This window comes from Meles meles, chromosome 15 (assembly GCF_922984935.1).
Source record: "Meles meles chromosome 15, mMelMel3.1 paternal haplotype, whole genome shotgun sequence".
NCBI classification, from domain to species: Eukaryota; Metazoa; Chordata; class Mammalia; order Carnivora; family Mustelidae; genus Meles; species Meles meles.
Window position 1 is genome coordinate 6,881,036 of NC_060080.1, and position 21,665 is coordinate 6,902,700.

Below are 21,665 nucleotides of genomic sequence, written 5' to 3' on the forward strand. Positions count from 1 at the left end.
GAGATGGAGCCCGAGGAAGGAGCTCGCGGGTGAGGGGAGTGAAGGGTGAAGGGGTTGAAGCCCCGATGGGGTGCGCGGGGGTTCGAGCTGGGAGACTGGCGGGGGCCAGCAGGGAAGTGGGCGCAGAAGAGGGGGCCGGCCGGGCAGGCAGTTGGGACCAGGCAGCTGGGGCTGGAGGCAGGTCCCCACGCCGGCCGCCCGAGGGGAAACAGCGGTTGCCCGTGACGGTCACGCAGCGGCCAGCGTGAGACGGACGCGCAGAAGGTTCTAACGCCGGTCAGTGCCGCGGGCTCCGCGCGGAAGCAGCCAACCGAGCTTTCTCAGGTAAAAGCCAGGAGCCTCATAAACACGTAGACGCGGACTGAGAGGCGGCACGAGGGCGGGGCGCGTCACAGACCCCGGCAGGGAAGGTGCCCGAGGCGGCCGAGCGGCGGCCCGCGGCCCGGGAAGCTCCGTCCCTGAAGCGGGGTGCGCTTCGGCGGGCCAGCGGGGAAGAAGGACCCGGCCCCGAGAGGGCGGCGCCGAGGCACGGCCGGTCCCTCAGGCGAGCGGCCAAAGGCTGCGACGTTGGCCCAGGGCGGTGGGCGCGCGGAGGCCCGCGGAGCGGCGGGAAGTGCGCGCCGGGAGCCGCGCGGCCACGCCAGTCCCGGCCGGAGGCAGGCAGACAGCGCGGGGCGCGCCGCACCGACGCGGCCACGCGGAGCCGCGGCCCCCGCCCCGGCGCCCCGCAGGCCGGCCAATCAGGCGGCGCCGCCGGCCGCCCGGCCCCGAGGCCCCGCCCCGGCCCGGCGCGCCGCCAGCCAATGGGCGGTCGAGCCCGGGCGTCCAGAGCGCGCAGCCCGCGCCGAGCCGGCTCAGAGCGAGAAAAGCGAACCCAACCCGTCGGGGCCGCCGCTCCGGACCCGCCGCCGCCGCCGCCGCCGCTGCCGCCGCCTCCTCCTCCCCCCCGGATCGGGTGTACTGTCCCAACCCGAAAGTCCAGTTCTGCGGCCCGGCAGCGGCGAGCAAGCGCGATGACACAGGAGTACGACAAGTGAGTGAGGCGCCGGCGCGCGAGTCCGGCCGTGCGGCTTCAGGCCGCCGCTGCGCGCCGGGCCAGCCGCACCTGCCGCGGGCCCGGGAGAGGCGAGGCCGGACGAGCGGGGGTGCTAGGCCGGGCGCGGGGCGCGGGGCGGGGACCGGGGACGCGAAGCGCGCAGGGAGGGCGGGGGGCGCGCGTCACAGCGTCCGCTTTCTACCCCGCCGCGGCCTCAGCCCTCGGCACCCCCTCCCCCGCGCCTTTGTTCCACCGAAGCCCCCGGGGCAGACCCTTGCCCTGGGGACTCAGTTCCGGAGGGGACATCTCCCTCCTCGCCCCCCCTCCGCCTCAGCGGCCTCGTCGTGGGGACCACCCCGCGGGCGCGCCCTCATGTCGGCTCTGCTGCTGGCAGGGGTGCGGGGAGGGAGACTCGGGGCGCCGCGCCGCGCGGGGCCCCCCTCGGGGTCGCTTTTGCTCAGGGCGGCCAGCGGAGCTCTTGGGGACCGGCTCCCCCGCTCGGAAGGTAGACGTCTCGGGTAATCAGTCCGTTGTCGTCCAACCCTCTCCTCCAGTCCGCCTGCCAGAACTCCAGAAAGGAGAAATTTAGGGAAAAGTTGAAGTGCTCTGCTGTCCTGGCATTTTTCCCCGCTGGCTGGCTGTGTGAGTGAGAAAATTGTTGTAGGAGTCATTTTGCCACTTGCATCACTGATGGTAATTACAGATTACTGTAATTAAAAATCCTCCGAACGTATCAAGAGGATGAAATCTTCGAAATCTGGGTGATAAACAGAACGTACGTACTAGTGCTCCTTTTGGAGTTTGTGATCAAAGAAATATTTTTGACAAATGCAAGGTGGTAACGCAAGATGTTAACTTTGAGGGACACGGGAGGGGGGGATATTTCAGTGTTTTCTTTGCACCTTTTCTGAAGTGTGAAATTGTTGCGAAACAAAATATTTATTAGGAAAAAAGCACATCGCACCAAACCCAACCATCTACGGCAGATCGGTAAATCCAGAGATATTCCAGTTTTATAATTATTTGTTAAGGGTCATTTTATTTAAGTGTGCCCTTTTTCTGGTTGGGAAGGTTAGATGTTGTGTAGGGGATATCTTAAATGGATTAATCTTGGGTTGTAGAATGTGCAGTTAAATTAATCACTTGAAGTATGTTTCAGAAGTCTTTCGAGAGATCACTAATGAAGAGTTTAAGACTTAACCAAAGGCAGTGATGGGCCTTTAGAGACGAGCAACTGCCCGACTGTCTGTCATATGAGGAAGTAGACCTAAGTCAGGCAACTGGTGACTGCTTATTTCTTGACTTATGGTTTAGATAAGGCAAATTTCCAAAGCTAAAATTTTGGCCCCAGGCACACTCTGGAAATGCAAGACACCTCCAGGGTGATCCCAAACAAAACCATTTGCAAAAAATATTTTCTGTTGCCTATACAAATTTGGGATGGGGGTGGGAGAAGGAGGGAAGCTGAAAAACTAGCATTACTGGAATTGAATGAGCCAAGTGCTGTCATAATCTTCTGGAAGTAGCTATTACACTATTAATAATAGCTTAGCAGCGCACCAGTAAATCACCCCAAGATACCACTGATTCAGTGACTCTTATATTCTGTTCCTAATGGTGTAGGGAATGCCTTTTTGTGCATTTATTAATTTATTGTGAATTTGAGATTTGTACACACAGCCTTCATTTTTAAATAAACTTCTTCATTATGCTGGTTTTGTGTTAGAATAGTATACCCCCCCTCAAAACTGCTTTGCCTACTAAATGTAATCCGTATTTGGGTTTTATGCCTAGACATGAGTTTAAAACACTGGCTTTGAAATAAGACCGAATTTTGAGGATAAATTCAGTTGTTTGGCCCATGTTCCCACCCCTTTTCAAAGATGTTCTCCTTTTTAAAAATCTGTATCTGTTTCTAAAGGGCCTGCCTGCCAAAACCCTAACCTTTGTTGATTACTTGAAAAGATAATCAATCTCTCTACATTCACTTTTAGAGTAGGTAGGTCACCTTTAGGCCATTTACATATTTCATTTGTGTGTTGCAACGAGAGCTGATCCTTAAATTTGCTTGTTAGAATACTGATAATTCAGAGTATATTGAACATCAACAATTTTTTTTCCCTTAAAAAAAAAAAAAACACTTCATTTTGCTGGAGTTTGTGTTCCGCTTTTTCTCCTCATTGACTTGTTAAATAGTACCAACTGAAAAGTTGTTGAGACTGTTGACATTTCAAGTTTTTGGAATCAGTAATGTTTGTTTTAATCTTTAAAGCTGAATCTTCTGTAAGACTTTACTAAGATCTCTGTTGATTTTTCTGGATTTTTCCCACCCAACTACAGTGTTAAAATGAAACCGTTCTTGCCCAGTGTGAAAATCTGGTAAAGTGTTTTAAAAATAGATTTCCCACCTCTTTTCTTAAAAAGCTCTTTTTGTTCAGTGGCCTTATTTATTGTTGTAGATTCTTAAGTGTTTATCTCTAAGATAAACAGTTAACTCCCATGCCAGAAAATTATGCCTCTTTATTGATTTACAGTCCCCTTTGGCCACATTCCATGCTCAATCTGGTGGTAATCAGTAGAATATTCTAACTTTCTCATATACCCCGGAGGATTAAACGAAGTCGCTCTTTTCTTTCCGCCCCCTCCTCCTCTCTCTCTGGTTTGTGGGTAGGAAAGTTTTTAAGGCCTGGTATCGACAGGAGAAAGAGGGAAGTAACATGTAGCAGCACGATGCTTGAACCGTGTCTGCTCTCTTTAGGAGGGTACAGTCCTGACTGCAGATGTCTGAGGAGAATGAATGTTCTGTTTTGCCTCACTTCGTCCTTGTGTTTGTTTGCTTAGGTATTTGAATAGCCTGGCATTTTCTTATAGTGTTTTGTTTTGCCAAATTATATATCCTGGGTCACGTGTGCAGGTTAACTGCACGTTCCCTGGCTCCCCAGTCCCATATATCTTACCCCGGGGACCCGTCGGTGTGCGTTCAGGTGGCTTGTCTCCTGGTCTCGCCTCAGTGCCCTTTGCTGGGGTGGGTCATTGGGCTCTTTTACTGGAATATCAAGGAATTGATTGTTTGGGTCTTTTAAAAATTAGCTTATGGTGCCTCACAGTAAAAAGTGTGAGATCTAGCCGCACGTGTGTTTTTAATCTCTCTGAAGCAAACGGCCAGTCTTGGTTCTTCAGAATGAAGCCCTTTACCCACAGCGGCGCCCCTACACTAGTGAGGACGAAGCCTGGAAGTCTTTCCTGGAGAACCCTCTCACCGCGGCAACCAAGGCGATGATGAGCATCAATGGAGACGAAGACAGTGCGGCCGCCCTGGGTTTGCTCTATGACTATTACAAGGTAGATGTGCCTCCTCTTTCAGAAACCTAACAACAGTCCGAGATGCACTTGATTCAACAGCATATAAAACAGTAATTTGCTGGTAGAATGTAAAGCAAGTTGCTTCTCTAGTGACTATAAATAGTTTAATGAGCGCTTTGACTTAATGTGGTTCAAAGCCGAAAATCTACGATCATAGAATCAAAGGGTTGTTTTTAAAATGGGTGAAGTAGCCAGCTGCTCTAGCTCGATCTGGAGGGTGAAGCTACCATAAAAGAAGACGGGAGATGTGTCTTACTGGGATTGAAAGTTTTACCAAAGGGACTTCTTCGTGCCCCGAAGAGTAGACAGTGGTTCATTTCCCTGCGCTCTAGTGGTCAGAATGATTTCCTTGTCTTATGTGATATCACAGAGCCTTTGATTTGACTGAAGGATTCAGGAAGGAAAGCTGTTCTTCCAGTCTTGGACTTTCTACTTCTAAGATCAGGATACATTCTCTTTCTATTTCAATAGATTAGTCTTAATTAAATATCGTCTATTCTGTGCTTGGAGTTTTGTGTGATGTTCCTATCTGAAGATCTGCGTCCTCGTCACTGGTCACCACTTACTGGTTTCCTCTGTCACGCTAAGCATGTTACTGCCATGCATGTTGTTTCTGATCTCTCCAGAAAGCCTGCGAAATACGTCGTATGACCACTGTTTTGCAAATAGGAAAAAATTAAGTTCTCAGGTCACACAACTAGCATGTGTTGCAGCCAGGATTTGAGGCCTGGTCTGGATTATGCCAAAGTCATCCTCTTCAGCGTGCCATGGAATGTCCTTTGCTTGCTAGACTCTTTGGCATTCTTTCTGCTCGATAGTAGTATGTGGGGATGGCTCTATATCACAGTTGATTTTTGCCATATTTTTGTTTTTAAAACTTCCAGACCTATAGAAAACTTCAATTTAATCAGATGATTAACTCCCAGATACTTTCACCTGGATTCACCAGTTGCTTACGGTTTGTTACATTCTGGCATTGTATTCTTTCCTGAATATAAGAAATGCAGAGGGCGGAGGTGCCTGGGTCGCTCAGTTAAGCAGCTGCCTTCAGCTCAACTCTTGATCCCAGGGTTCTAGGATCCAACTTCCTGTGGGGCCCCCTGCTTGGCGGGAAGTCTGTTTCTCCCTCTCCCTCTGCCTGCAACTCCCCCAGCTTGTGTGTGTGGGGGTGTGTGTGTGTGGGGGTGTGAAATAAATAAATAAACTCTTTAAAAAATGCAGAGGGAAAAAACAAAGAAGATGGCTTGATTATGATTACCAAATTAGGGTGGGACCTAAACAAAAGATTTCATTATTTTCTGGTCTGAGGCCATGTATCCAGCTTGTTGTGATTGAGAGACTGGGGTAAGTTTCGTTTTGTTTTTTTTCCTTTGAATATGAAGGGAAACTTGTGTAGTAACTAATGATGCTAGGAGATCTCTTTGCCTGGGAAGTAGAGCCGCAGAATTCCTTCGAAGTGGAACTCATGATAAATCCGTTCTTCTCGAGTCCTGTTTTCTTGACTCAGTGTAAAAATCGTAAGTTCCCAAGTATTAATTATGAAGTTTGAAGTATGTCTTTTTAACTGGAACTTTTTGAAAATGGGAGAAAACGAACAAGTTCAGTGCCAGAAAGACGGACGTAATGATGCTGGTTGCAGGGGTGTGTGTGTATGTATGTGTATGTATTTTAAATAAAGGTCCTGAAAGTATTTTACATCTTAGGAGGAGATCGGTCATTATGTCTGTCCATTAGGGGTGACAGTACTAATATGTCAGGTTTCTTAGGACTGGTGTAGGGTCCTTTTCTTTTTTAAATGAACTGATTTGTTTCAGTTCTTTGGATATAACCATCTGTCGTTTTTACACAATAACTGTTTAAGTAGACTCCACTCCCAGTGTGGAGCCCGACCCGGGGCTTGAACTCACAACGCTGAGATCAAGACCTGAGCTGAGATCAAGAGTCAGATGCTTAACCGACTCAGCCACCCAGGCGCCCTCTTTGATGAAGATCTAAATAACTTCAGTGAGGATTTAAAAACACATTTGTTAACACATGAAATAATTTATTTTGTGTTTAAAGGTAAATATATCCATACGTTCACACTGGAAACAGTTTCAAACATTTAGCAATTTTGAGCACATGTTTGGAATTACTCTCCAGTGGGTTGATGTCTAGGGTACACATGTATAATATTAGCCTGTTTTCATCTCCTGTGTAAAGAAGAACAGAATCAAGAAAAGCATAGAACAAACTGAGTTCGATTTGTCCTCTGGGAACCAGATAATGTGAGTCCCAGAGTATTTGAAGAAATTTATCATTTGAGGCCAGCACTTGGATCTTGGAAATGAACTGTTAGCACGGCTGAGCCTTTCGACTGTGCATTTGATCTGAAAGGAAGGGTAACGAAAAGGCGAGAACACTGGGAGTCCGGTTGTGTTTTCAGTAGCTTCTTGATTCCGTAGCATAGATAAATGGTAAAACCAAGCCAGAGGTATTTTTTTAAGAGATGAAACCCAAACTCAATGACAAAGTGAATTCGTGATGTCCTGGGTTTATTTGGCAACGAAGGAATCGTCAGTTTTTACATGTTAACCTCGTGACAAGATTTGTAAGCTCCTGAGGGCAGACACTGTCTCACTCATCACGTATCCCCACAGCCTGGCATTTGGCAGGCGATCAAGTAGACTTATCAGTGGTTGAACTTCACTGAAAAGAGGCTGTATCTATATTTCACTAAGTGAGAACTAAATTGTGTTATGTTTGTTTAATATCCAAGGTTCCAAGAGAGAGGAGGTCATCAACAGCAAAGCCAGACGTCGAGTCCCCAGAGCCAGATCACAGCAAAAGGTAATGTCTCATAGAAAGCGTGAAACGGTACTGTATTGTATTTTCATGGGTTTCTGCGGAAAACAAAGCAGGAGTTCAAATGAAAAAGCTTTGGTGGAAGAGATAGGTGGTAATTATGATTCTGTTCTGAGAAGTTGCCAGTTTCTTTACACATACTTGCCTTTTCTGCATGCTTTCTTTGCATGTAAGCGAACTGTTCCCTTATTTGTCTGAGTTTCTCTTAAGAAGGGCGTGGCCTTTAATGCAAAGGTGGGGTCCTTTAAAAAAGATTATGTACCAGTGATCTTGAGTAGTGGCCTGAGTAAAACTTAATGATGCAGCTGTATTTCAAACTCCTGTCGAAGTTATTTTAGGTTATTTAGGTTAAAACTTTCAGAACATTAAGGCTTGACTTTATAGCTGTGAAAACTATTTTACACATAACTTGTAAATTTCCCTGTGCTCTATTGGTAAAAGAAATAACTAGTTATATATTTATTTATTTATATTATTTATTTATTTGTCTTTATTTATTTATTTAGTTAGAGAGTGCGAGAAGGGTGGGGCAGAGGGAGGGAGAATCATAAGCAGACTCCACACCTAGCTTGGAGCCTGATCAGGGCGCGATCTCATGATCCTGAGATCATGGCCTGAGCCGAAATCAAGAGTCAGATGCGTCACTGACTAAGCCTCGTAAGGCATCCCAGGAGTAAAATATTTTTAAAGAAAGAGTGATCACTCAGAATCCCACTGTCTCTATGATTTCTTTATTTACTGTTCAGGTATGTGTGCACATTCTATGTGGTTGTGGTTGTGTTCACACACAGCATTTGGTAGGTTATGTTCTACTTTCCATAAGTGTTTTCCATGTTGCTAATTTAATCTTGATAATTACCCTTTGGAGAAGATCTTAAGGTTGTTTTTTTTTTTACTGTTACTCTTTATTATAGCCGTTTTCAAATAACAAAAGTAGAGAAATAATATAAGCCTATATATGTATGATTACTAGCTTCAGCAGTTACTAACGTAATTCCTCCTGTTTGATCTGCTCTTCCCTTTTCTCCAACTTTTAAATTCATTGTTTATTTAATTTTGGTATAGTTTTTAAGCAAAACTTAGTTATCCTGACATTAAGGCTCTATAATTTTTTTTTTTTTTACTACTACAAAGCCTTGACAAACCACTTTCTAGATAGCTTTTTCCTTTTTTTTCTTTCATTAGGAAATTCTTGGGAGTGAATTTATGGTTCAAATTTTGAACATTTTATTGATCTGAAATGTCCCAAACTGCCAAGTTGCTTTCTTTCTTAAAGGTATCAGCATATATTGTTTGAGGGGGCTTTGAAAAATTCACTAACTTCGCCCTAGACTAGAAGTCATCTTCTGTTGCCCAGGATATTTATTAAACCAAAAGTAATTTTATGCAAATATAGCAACCTGTGCAACGTAACCATCGGTTTTCTTTTGGTGTAGAGAGAGCCAGATAAGTGTAGGTCCTAGGAAACGTGGTGGCCACGTGAGATAACTGTTCATACTGCTCAAGCCTTTGTGCACCAGGCATCATCATCCACATTTCAGCGCCTCGTCTCATTTCATCCTTGTCACAACCTTGTGAGGACAGAAAGATAGATAGCATTACTACCCTCACCTTATAGACAAGCACGTACTTACTAAGAGATGAGATAGCGTCCCACTGATCACAGAATTTGAACCAGGGCGGAATGACTCTGGAGTCTGTGCTTGAAGCACTGTACTGCTCCAGCCGGTTACGTTTGTAGCTTCGGGCTTCTAGTGAAATATGACCACTGTATTGGGATTCTTGCAAATAAAGCGTAGTAGAGGAGAGCTCTGAGTTCTCTAGATTTTTACCTGATACTTTTAGATTTTATGACTAATTAACCATGAAATCTTTTTTTCTTGCTCTAGTAATGGGTTTTCATTGCCATTTTATATTTATTTGGTTTCTCCCAAACGTATTATTATTATTATTATTATTATTATTACTATTATTACTATTGCAAAGGACCCAATGGCCCATTGCCATCAGGAAAATGAAAATTGTCAAAGAACTGCATCAGCATTGAGTTTGAAAACAGAGTTTTCTTTTCTTTTCTTAAAGAAACAGCATACCAAATGTGGCTGAGCAGTCCCTCATTTCTGCTGGAGAAAACAGAGTGCAAGTACTGAAAAATGTGCCATTTAACATTGTCCTTCCCCATGGCAACCAACTGGGCATTGATAAGAGAGGCCATCTAACAGCTCCTGATACAACAGTCACCGTCTCCATAGCAACAATGCCTACCCACTCCATCAAGACAGAAACCCAGCCCCATGGCTTTGCTGTGGGAATCTCTCCGGCAGTATATCATCCTGAGCCCACTGAGCGGGTGGTGGTTTTCGACCGGAACCTTAATGCTGACCAGTTCAGCTCTGGTGCTCAACCCCCAAATGCTCAAAGGAGAACTCCAGACTCTACCTTCTCAGAGACCTTCAAGGAAGGCGTTCAGGAGGTACAGGAAATGCAAGCATCTTCCTAAGACATTTGTGTGTTTGTATAAGTATTGGGTTCCACCTCTTCCTTGTTACGTAAGCTTGAAACTCAGCCTGAAATGAATGGATTAGGAACAAAAGATTTTCTTTTTTACGAGAAAAGGCCAATGGGTATAATTTGTAAACTAAACCTACAAAACCAGAAATTATTATCAAGGGCACATGGCTAATCTTACCAGCATTTGAGTTAGCAATTATGATTTCAGCTAAGTGATTTTGTCGGAGAAAGAAAACCCCATATGTAATCTTCCATCAACAACAGGTATCTCCACAGAAGTCTGTTTTCAGCTTTTGCCCTAGACCAGAACAAGATTCCTGCAGTTGGTCTCAATATCAAATGATTTCTCATGGATTTTCTGGGTCTCTCGGTTGATAGTAGAGTCAGGGAGCAGTAGATGCTGTGAGGCGTGCGTTGTGTGAAATTTACAGATTAACTCCAAATGCTTTCGGGGTTTTGTGGTGATGAACCCCTCTCAGGTAAAAGTTGGGGAGTGAAGGTGTTTAAAGCCATATTTAATGTCTCTTGGGGAAAAGGAATATCCCTCCGCTTAGGGCGCTAGGAGTAGAATCGTAGCCTTATCTGAGAACAGTGCATCAGTCCGTCCACTGGGGTGCAGACCTGATAGGTAGCTTCACTTGGTGTGATGAGCCCTGAAAGTCATGAGATCTTGGTTGCAGATTCTAGAGTTCGAACAGAATTGAGATGTGTGGGGAAGTTGGAAACGGGATAAGGCCGCACTCCGGGGGCGTACCCGCGTGGATGGTCTTCGTGTAATTGAGTGGCATATGAAATGGCTGTTTTTCCTTCAGATTTTTTTTCGTAGAGTTAAAGTTTTTATTTTCAAATGAATGTCGAGTGAGTACTGCGTAGCTGTGAGCTGCACACTTCTGTGCTGTAGCACGTGTCAGTCTTTAGTGAGCCTGGTAACCAGTTAAATAGTTGTGGCTTATCACATTCGTATTTCAGGTTTTCTTCCCCTCGGATCTCAGCCTGCGGATGCCTGGCATGAATTCAGAGGACTATGTTTTTGACAGTGTTTCTGGGTAATAGTTGTCTTTTAATTTGATTTTTAACTTTCAGCTCTTATGACTTTTTGTGTTAATCTGATGTTGGAAAATCAGAGGTGGCTTTGGTGGTATGATCTTTGCTAGGGGGACATTTGCTTTAGTGCATTTAATTTTGAACTCTGTACTGTGTTTCACGTTTCCTTAATTCTTGGTGTTGGTGCTTTTTCTTTGCTTCAGTTTCTTTATGTGATGGTGGTAGAATGGAATCTAAAAGAAGAGATGAGGGGATTTTTAAATTAGACCTCTGAGCTCCCTTCCTTTTCTAAGAACATATAATTCTGTGAGAATTCAGGAATAACATCAAGTGGATAAAGGCTTTTATTTTGTTTTAGCCTCACTTGTGGTGAAATAAATGAAGTCAGCTTTTTCCTGACCTGACAACCTCTTCTTTTAAAACCTCAAAATTGTACTTCATGCCGGCATACGAGTATCTTCCAAGTTAATTATGAAAATGTACGAACACCTTTGGATGTTTTTTAAAAGCATTTAGGATTTCATTTTATAATTTAGTCTTACGCATTTTTTGTATGTTGTGCTTTGAAGTAAAACCAGTTTTTTGGTTTTTTTTTTAAAGTCTAGGATTTGATGGGAATTGAGACTTCCCTTAAAGACCTGCCTCAAGGCACAAGAGTCACAAACTCAGATACCTGTAGGATCTAAGATAGGGGTCAGCAAACCTTTTCTGTAAAGGATCAGATCGTACATATTGAAGCTTTGTGAGCCTTACAGGCTCCGTTGCAAATGCACAGCCTGCTACTGCGGCACAGAAGTAGCTGTAGACTACGTGCGAAGAAGGGTGCGGTTGTGTTCCAATAAAACTTTATTTACAAAAATAGGTGTAATTCTCGAGCTCTGGTCTAGGAAGGTTATTAACTCAAGGGAGTTATATACATGTTACTTTAAGGTGATAGTGAATGTAGAGAATTGTGCCGTGCCCATCACAAAACATTGAAATTCCAAGCAAAACCTCAAAAAGAGTGCTGTGCAGACCAAACCGAATTTAATCAGAGACCTACCGGGCCACCTGCTTGCAGCCCTTCCTGGGTAAATACCAAATTGGAAGCATGTCTTATGAGATTTCCTTCCAAAGTCCTTTTCGGCTGCTAGTATCTTTAATACCCTTAGCTTCTAAACTTCTAATTTTTAACCTTTTTACCTCACAGAATTTCTAGTAGACATTTTGTAGCCCCGCATATGAGAGATTTGAGAATATCTATGTTGTTTTAGATTATATTTATTGTGCCAGAAGTAGCAAATGCTGTTTATAATATGACGTAGTCAGTTGGATGTTTCCTGGTAGTTGGCTATTTGCATACATCCACACTGAAGCATTTCAGTGCTGACCTATAAAGAGAGCTTTCAAAAGAGTGGATTAGAGAGCTGTGGCTTTTTTTTTGTTCTTTAGGAATAACTTTGAATATACCCTAGAAGCCTCAAAATCACTTCGACAGAAGCCAGGAGATAGCACCATGACCTACCTGAACAAAGGACAGTTCTACCCCGTCACCTTGAAGGAGGTGAGCGGCAGCGAGGGGATCCACCGGCCCATCAGCAAAGTCCGGGTACGTTCTGCTCTTGGCTCTGTTCTCCAGGAAAGCTCGTCAGAGCTTTCATTTAGATCTAAATGAAGCTCTAAAACGGCACTGTAAAATAGAACCCTAAGTAAGATTTCCAGAAGATACTCATTCTTTAGCGTCCTTATATCATAATCCGTTCTCTTTCGTAGAGTGTGATCATGGTGGTTTTTGCAGAAGACAAAAGCAGAGAAGATCAGTTAAGGCACTGGAAATACTGGCACTCCCGGCAGCACACGGCCAAACAAAGGTGCATTGACATAGGTGAGGAGCTCTGGAGCCTGCTTCTATTCCCAGAGGTGTAAGCATCCAGTTTTCTGATTGCAGTTATTTTTGGCGGCGATCAGCTTCCTGCCGAAAGCATTTGAATTTTTATGCCAGCTACTGATCTATTCCAAACCCTGTTCTCGGCCTCCTGGAATCGGTGTTCTTCACTTTACTTCCTGCAGAAGGACGTGTGGCCTGTGCAGTGCCGGCTCTCCAGATGACTCTGGACCAGACGCTCTAGAGCTGGCTCGCATAAGAGGGCCCTGCTCTTTGGTCTGCAGAGTTTTTGAGGTGCAATGTCTTTAAGAGATACTGATTATTTGTAGATGACAGTGAAGTAGAGAAAGAACCCTAAATAAACAAGCGGAAGCAAATACTCCTGGCGGGCACTTGCCTAACCCGTCTCCCCTGGCTACCTGAGGAGCTGTACTGCTGGACTCTTCTGTCTTCCAAGAGACCAGGGTTGTAGCCGCTGCGCTGTGGCGGCAGACCTGGGCAAGCCCGCATTTAATGCAGCGATTTCATGAGAAGGGCTCTTCTTGCCATGTAGAGAATTTTGGTACAGAACCGTCGTCTGTATCACAAGATGGCCCTTGATCTCAGTGTTACTTCTTTTGTCTTTTGTAAAGTTCATGTTCTCTTTTCAAAAAAATTTAAAAGAGCTGAGTTCTCATCTTGGTTCTCTGAGCTAGTTTTGTGACCTTGGGACAATTGTGTAAACTTTTTAGTCCTAAATATCTTAATTTTGACATAATGGGGAAAAATTAAATAGGTCTAAGGCTTACCTGTATTTTAAAAATCCTGTGATTCTTATTTTCATCTTTTTGAACCTTTTTCAATCCAACAATATGTTCATATAAGTTTTTCAGAGGCAATAATATGGAAAACGTTGGAACCGGAAATCACAATTTCCCTTTCTTTTTCATCACTCATGTAGCTGACTATAAAGAAAGCTTCAACACCATCAGTAACATTGAGGAGATTGCATATAATGCCATTTCTTTCACGTGGGACATGAACGATGAAGCAAAGGTGGGTAACCGAGTCCCGGGGCTCCTCCGTTTCCAGCTTTGGGAGGGAAAGCGGGAGGAGCTTAATGATTTGACAACTGATTTTTTTTGGTTTGTTTTTTTATGGTTTTGCATGTTTCATTTTTTCGCTAAGGAAGAGCGAGAATGAACTGGTAAGAGGATAGGTGAGAGCCGTTAAGTCATGAGGTGCGTGAAAATGAGACCAGACTTTGGGAGAAGAAGCAGCTGTTGTCTCACCAGCTATGCCCTTCCTTCCCACCTAGCAGAGTCAGCTGGATTCTCCACTTTCTCTCTCAAGTGCAGCTTCTTCCAGAGGTTACAAAACTGTCCTTGTCCCCTCTCCTTCCTTCCAAAAGGACAGTTTTTGTCGGCCTCCTTCTGCACATGGTGCAGTGCGTGAGCCCGGAGAGTGGCCGGGGGTTGGGGGTAACGCGCGCCCCTGCACGCTGCTTGTAGGGGCACCTGATGCCCCATTCCCTGTGCTCCTTTTCCTTATTTGCAGAGTGGCATGATACCTCCCTCCTCCCTCCTGCGGGCCCGGTGTGTGGATTATTGAAACAATTGCGCAGGAAGCTGTTGGAATTCCTTCAGAAAGTCTCTTGAATACAAGCTCTTGTCGGCAGAACTCTCCTGCCGTTACTGTCACATTCAGCTAGAGTAAGGGTCTCCGCTCTGGCACTTTTCCTCATGAAGAGTCGCCTCCAATTCACGTGATCATTTGGATCATTCTAGTTGGAGTGTTTGGTCCTTGCCAGAAAAATTCAGCATGTCCTCGAGTCATTTCTGCCCTTCCCACAGCATCCTTTTAGTGGAATTACAGGGGTTTCGTAGGTAGTTTCTCTTTTGGGTTACTTAAAAACTTGGGAGCTCAGGCCTCACAGGGGAGACGCGTCCTCACTTGGGGGCGGTTGGCGCGGAGCTGACGCTGGGTACCGTTGCAGACTTGCCGTGTGCGTTGCACTGCCCTTCGTCAGGGGTCACCTGACCCCTTTGGTCAGGGGTGACCAAAGACCACCTTCCTGTCTTTCTCGACCTTGAGAATTTCTTCTTTTACATATTCAATACGAAGCTTAGCAATGACAGAATAAGATAGCATTAGGTATTAATTATTGCATAACTTCATTTTTTACTGCCTACGGTTGCTTTCTTTTTTTTTTAAGATTTTATTTATTTATTTATTTGACAGAGAGAGAGATCACAAGTAGGCAGAGAGGCAGGCAGAGAGAGAGGAGGAAGCAGGCTCCCTGCGGAGCAGAGAGCCCGATGCGGGGCTCGATCCCAGGACCCTGAGATCATGACCTGAGCCGAAGGCAGCGGCTTAATCCACTGAGCCACTCAGGTGCCCCTTCCTACGGTTGCTTTCAAAAAAACCCTATGACTGGATCCTTGCGAACCATGTGAACTTTGTGCATCGTTGCTCTCCTTTCTTCCTGGGGGCGTCCTGTCTGAGGCAAAAGTGTGTCTTCAGTGGAGGGTGTGCTGGGTTGGGTCTGCCAGTGTGAGGAAGTGGGGGTTACTGTGGTCGCATGAGGGGCTTCTTGGCGACCCCCTTGGTCTTACACAGGTGTCCTCAGCGTGCGTCTTCCACAGTCTGGTGCTCAAGTAAGCCGGGAATTCGCTATAGAAGAGTTGTTAGGAAGAAAAGGAAACTTCATTTTATGTAATTGTTGCTACAGTTACTTTGAAATTAAATCTCAGGGTAGGACTCAGCAGCCTATAAGAACAGTTGGCCCTGTGCCCTCCGAGAGCTTCTGTTCTTAAAGCAAAATAGAGAGACTTCTGTTTGCCATTAGGGACTAATTGAGAAATTGTGGAGGAGGTGATCGGGAATGCCTAAGTCCTGAGTCCACTTTTCTGATTTACCCGTGACCTTGGGCTTAGTCCCTTAGTTCACTAGCTCCGTTTTCTCCCCTTTCTCCCCCTAGGAAAATAAAAAGCCTGTGTTGGCCAACTCTCTTTCTCACTGGCACGTCTTCAAGGTTAATAAGCACTTGTCAGAGTGCCTGGGGATCTGGGTGGAAAGGCCCAGCGTGTGGGCGGGGTGCTCTGGTTGTCTGACGTGTCACTCGTGGGGGGGGCGGGTAACGAAAGCCCAGGTGACGGGTCAGGATAATGGCTGCTTTCATTCTGACAACCTTCAGCATGTTTGTAGCAAAGAGATGTGTTGTTGGGGTGTCTTAAGCAGCATTAGTAGCTGCTTGTTCATGGATGGAGGTAAATTCAGTTTTCATTTTCCCTTCCAGACCCCCAACACCGACTTGGTTTTTAAGCCCTTGCCTGCTACTGGAAAGTTTGTGCCATTTCTTAATGAGGCTGTTGCCTTTTGATGCTGATATCAGGCATCAGCTTCAAGCATGTGTTGGAATTCAGTGTCCAGATTCTTTGCTTTCCCTGGCCAAGTGGATGTTTTCTGTTTTTACACTTAAAGTAATTGATGCCCCAGGGCAGCTAGAGTGAACGAGTATGCAAGCAGAATCTTGTATAGATTTTTTTGACTTTTGATTCTTTTTCAAAAGTATCCACTTTCGTTGCCCACTTCTCTTGTTCTCATTTAGAATACGTGTGTTGTTCATTCTCTCCCATAAACATAAGAGTTGATGTGTGCCATTCCCTTGCTTCCCAACACACTTTAGAAACAAATCTAATACCCCCTTCTGGCCATGCCAGGATGAGTAAAACCAGAATTCTGGCCCTGTATTGACATCTGAGTTTTCCCGTAGCTTCTGCAGCTCGCTTTGGAGATGACTGTATTTTGAGGACATAGGAATCCTGAACACCATGGCTTGAGTTCCAGTTTGGGAAGAACACTGCCCAGACGGGACTCATCGTACCCACTCCGTCACGGTGTTGTATACCTGTGTTATCTGTTATCATACACCTGCTATTCCTGTAGGAACTCGGAGACATTATGGAGGTTGTTAAAAAAAAAAAAATGTATGAGTTTTCAAAATGGCAAGGAGGAGGAAGTGACTCTGAAAAGCCGAGGTAGCTTAAGAAGAGTCCCCCAGGTGGCCCTCACCCCTCCGCCGTGCAGACCTGTTTCAGCTCGTTTTCCTGTCTTCCACACAAAGTTAGATTTGTCTGGGTAGCCAGGCTTCTTTTAAAGAGGCAGAAATCTCTGGACAAGTGCAAGTTCATCAGACACTCGTCTTCCCTCGTGGAATACCTTTATGATCAGATTTCTTCCCTTCCGATGTACAGCTGATCGCAGGTCATTTTGGCAGGGAGAAGCCTCCGCCTTTGAAACCTTAAAAGTGGAGCTCTGGTGAGGGGCTGCAGTTGAGAATCCGGGAGTTCTGAGGGCATCGGTCACATGGGAGAGGACGGGGAAGCGAGAAGGGCGCAAGAGGAAGGTAGGGGAAGGTGTGCACCTTCTTGGGCTAGATAGAGATTTTGCCCAAAGCCCGCTGTGCACATCCCCTGCCCCGGGGAATCGTGACACAGCGAACAGCTACTGTCCGCCATGACCCAGGCGCTGTGCTCAATCCAGGCTGTGACCCCGGTGTCGTCATTCAGGTACGTTGGTGGTCTCATGGGTTTTTGCGGGAGAGTTCGAGATCCTAAATATAACATCACAGAAAGGGTGTTTAGACCACTTTGCAGATGAACTTTGGAGACACTGCTAATTTTAAATTGGGACTGTCCTGTTCCATGACAGTATTCCCAGAACTCAGTGGTTAATTCTGGAAAGGCTGCACATTTTGGCCTGGAGTTTTATTTCTTGCTGGAATTATACATGAAGGGTTTACAGCAGAGTTGAGATTTGGTTAGTGATAGGAAGTAAGGACCTCTCAAAGCCTGAAGATCTAGAATAAATAGAGGAAACAGAAGTTAGAGAGAGAATTAACTTCCTTGAATGCCTGTTTAATGCTAGGCACTGCGCTAAGGGCCCTTTTCCGTGTTCCCACGTACTGAGGCAGTGCTACCTGTCAGTACCCAGAAAAAAGCACTCAGTCCCCTAGATGAGTACGTGTCTGCTACGTGGTCATCACAGTGAGGCTGTCCGCGGAGGCAAGAATCTAGACCTTGAACTGGACAGAAGGCGTTTCGGACAGGGGAAGTATTTAAAAGTCTAGTGGCCCCCAGCTGGCTCAGTCAGTGGGGCCTGCAACTCTTATCTTGGGTGAAGAGTTCAAGCGCCAGTGTTGGGGTGTGGAGATCACATTAAAAAAAAAAAATCTTTAAAAGTGTGATAATTCTCGTTACTAGAGTAGCTTTATGGCTTCACTGTTATAAGTTCCCTTAGTAGGAGAACACTTTGCTAACAGGAAACAATTTATGTTGATTGTTAGTAAGTGATGTTTAACTACAGAGAAATACAAATTATAGCTGTGTTGGAATCAGGTGAAAACTGGGCCAGCCGGCTTTGAGGGAGCCCCTGGATTCAGGGGACCGCTAACAGGAAGGGATCTCTGTTGATGGACTGGGAACACACTGAGTTATAATTGCCTAGACAGTTTGGCAACAGGAAAAGAGCTACAGTCCAAAGCAAAGCTCGGGTTTTCTTTGATCACCTATATGTAGCTGTGACGCCCATGAATATTAAGCAAATCTTTTTATTTTTAAAGATTTTCTTTAGAGAGTGCACCTGCACACCTGTGTGGGTGCGCCTGCGTGGGGAGGGGGAGGGGGAGAGAGAGTCCAAAACAGGTTCCATCCTGAGCACAGAGCCAGATGTAGGCTGGAGCTCACCACCCCGAGATCATGACCTGAGCCAAAGTCAAGAGTCAGACTCTTAACTGACTGAGCCACCCAGTTGTCCCAAATTTTAAGCAAACCTTTTAAAAATGTAATAGACCCCAGGGATACAAAACATGTAACAGATTTGTTCCAATAGTGACTTGTACATTTTTTTCTTTTTTTTTAATTAATTTAAAAATTTTTTTTATAAACATATAATGTATTTTTATCCCCAGGGGTACAGGTCTGTGAATCGCCAGGTTTACACACTTCACAGCACTCACCATAGCACATACCCTCCTCAATGTCCATAACCCCACCACCCTCTCCCGACCCCTCTCCCCCCGTGACTTGTACATTTTGACACCGGAAGCTGCATTGCGGTGCAGCCACCGTTCCCATGTTTGATTTTTAAACCATCAGCAGCAAAGCCCTTACTGCCGACAGACATGCATCGAGCTCCTGCTAGAGGAAGCAATGTCGAGAAGTTAGATGTGGAGTCTGACTGTTTCATTGTCTGCGCATTCATGGCTTAAAGCAGCCTGGCCTGCTTCCTGGGGTGCTCCTGTGGGCCCCGCTGGCCTTTGAGTCTTCGGGAGACCTTCCGAAGCAGCGCTCCATTTCAGGCTGCGACTGGATTTCTCGCAGACAGATGGAATCTCTTCTTGGTGGCCTGATCTTACCTGTGGGGGTGACAAAACCGATTCCTGCACGTTTTGTCTCTTCATGGTCAGTGAGAAGTGAAGGGCAGGGAGGCAGTCAGAGATGGGCAAAACCAGAGCATGCCATTCTCTAGAGGAAAGAACCCATCAATGAGAGCACTTTGTGCTTTTAACTACGACCTATCAACTCTAAGAAGGAACGCGGAGCCATTCTGAAGGGTTGGATTGTCACTCGGAGCCAAACGTTCTATGCATCTTGGAGAGGCTCCCGTTACAAAAGAAAGAGGATTAAAATAGAATGCGAGGCCTGAGCGGCCGTGTTTGGATGCAGCGCTGGTATCTCTGGTATCTCGCTTTTGTCTTCTTGTCTCTGCGGAGAGTGCAGAGTGCGGAGTTCCTGGTGAGGGATTAGCAGAGTTCATTCTGTCAGAGGGTGTAGCCCATCTGGTAACTTGAACTTCAGACTTTTTGTAGGTTCTTGTGGGATGCGGGTTTATGAGTTTAATAACAGTTTGTTGTTTTGTCTAAGCCTAATATTTGGAATTCATTGTGAGAGTAATTTTTAATTTGTTTGGACTGAGCCTATCGCATGCGTTTATGGGGATTCCATTCCGGTGAAGCATCTATTAAGTGCTCTATTAAAGCGAGGTGTTGCCGTGTTTGGTCGCATTAAGCAGGGACAGGTTCGGTTTGTTTCACAACTTTAAATTCCCAGCGTGAATGGGAGGGAGGAGGGAGAGGAGTGAGTCAAATATTTTACTTGCAATTGCAATTAAATGCAGGCAGGTGATCTAAAACAAAAGTGTATCCTCCCTGGCCTGACTAGAAGTCGGGAAGCATTGCTGCTTTTAAAACAAAGGAGAAGAGACTTCTAAGGTCTGGGCAAATGCAAGGCTGACACCATCCGATGGGATTATCCCTGAGTTCTCGCCTGGGTGGGGGGGCAGCGCCAGGGCAGCTGGAGACTGCCTCAGTCCAGCCTTCCCAATCGGCTCGCACTTGACTCCCGGAGTTTCCTTCCGTGCGGTTTGAAAGCACATATTTATCAGAGTAAAAAATAAACTTTTTTCGTGCCAGAAACATAGTCACATTCCTTTATAGATAATGAACAGTCTGTAGAGTTTGAGTTTGACCCGTTTTGGAAATGACAAGAAGCTGTTCTTGACGGGACGCTGGGGAGAGAATGCCTCCCGTGAGCCGACACGGAGTACATTCTTAGCAATTGCAAGTTGGCTTTGAAGAAATCGATCTGGGGCAGACTGGCAGAAAGGTCTGTCTTTGGAATTTCTTACCATTCTCTTCGCTGGACTCTGGCTTCGAAGTGTTTCATGTAGAATCCTCTGGCGTCTAAGCAAGAGGTTCGTCCAGACGGAGGACAAAATGCACTGACTCCTGGGGGACATTCGGGGCGCCGGGGAACGAGAGGGCACGCTCACTGCAGCACACGCCTGGGGGCAGGCGCCCGGCGCCCCACGCTTCTCATTGGACAGGGAGACACTTGGCAGCTGAAGAAAGCTCTGGTTTGGCCGTGAAACTGTATCTTGTGAAACAGGTTTGAAGCATCCCGGGTACTTAGCCGCCATTTGTGCTGTCACTTGAATTTGTTTTTCTTTCTTTCTTTTTTTTTTTGGTCAAATTTTGCCCCTTCCACCACCCTGCCACTGTCTAGAAACACTGAGCTCCTCTCTGGAACATTCTTCTTTGACAGCTTGTCACCTCCACCCTCCTTCTCCAGGTCCTTCCTGGAAATCCCATCTAAAGTGGTTTTCATAAATCTGTCCTTTCAACTGGCTTTGCTCCGTGTAAGCCGAATCGGAGAGCTCTCTGGTCTGCCGTGAGTAGCAGCGGCTGGATTTACCTCAGCGGTAGGGGCCTTGGGGTCAGTTTCCTTTCACAGGGCAGATCTTCGTGCAAGACTCCAAATCCTTTAGTAAATATAAGTGAACTCTCTACATTAATTATTCATTTGGGGACTTTTTTCTTTAGCTTCTTTCAAAATGGAAAATATCTTATAATTAGGAATTTTGACTGGAAGTCAGCTTGCCTGCCAGATCTGCCCTCATGACCCATAGGCTTCCCTGTCCCATTCTGAACCTAGAGATGCTGGAATGCGGTCTGTGTTTGCCTTGTGTCACACCTGCAGCCAGTTCGCGTATTTCACAACGGACATCCTACTTACTTGGGACAACAGGTGCCAAATCACTGTATCTGCCAACTGTCCTTAAGTTCACCAGGTCCTGCTTACAGGCGAGGCCACAGGGAAGTCAGTATGTGGGTACCTCCAGCATGTCTCCGTGTGTCTCTCTTCCCATCTCCTTCTCTGTTTCTCTCTCTCTCTCCTCCTTTTCTCTTTCTGTGTCTCTCTGACTTTTCCCCTGGCCGTCTGAAGTCTGTGCAGAAACCGGAGCTGCCGTGTGGGCGGTGTGGGAAGGCGGAACTGAGGCCACAGGAGGGGGGAGGACTTACGAGAGCCTTGTTTTTCCTTCAGGGAGACACCCTGCGTAGAGGTGAGAAGATGTTAGGTTCGTGCCCTGCTCTTCCCGGATCCTTCTCCTTCGTACTCTCAGCCCTCCAACTCTTGTTCTTAGCTCCTGATGGTCGTTCGACGGTCTGAGAAACAGCACAAA

The 21,665-nt window shown here is 45.9% G+C and overlaps 1 protein-coding gene across 1 annotated transcript in view; it reads left to right on the top strand.

Moving 5' to 3' along the window:
- Positions 1-902: 902 nt before the first annotated feature.
- GRHL1 (grainyhead like transcription factor 1) overlaps positions 903-21,665 on the top strand; it is a 52,440-nt gene continuing 31,677 nt past the window's right edge. Inside the window, exons 1-8 of the mRNA XM_045979448.1 lie at positions 903-1,033; positions 4,192-4,378; positions 7,158-7,228; positions 9,326-9,716; positions 10,724-10,800; positions 12,230-12,386; positions 12,551-12,662; positions 13,603-13,697. Of these exons, the coding sequence (XP_045835404.1) occupies positions 1,014-1,033; positions 4,192-4,378; positions 7,158-7,228; positions 9,326-9,716; positions 10,724-10,800; positions 12,230-12,386; positions 12,551-12,662; positions 13,603-13,697 (1,110 nt within the window). The 5' untranslated portion in view covers positions 903-1,013. The remainder of the gene's footprint in view (positions 1,034-4,191; positions 4,379-7,157; positions 7,229-9,325; positions 9,717-10,723; positions 10,801-12,229; positions 12,387-12,550; positions 12,663-13,602; positions 13,698-21,665) is intronic.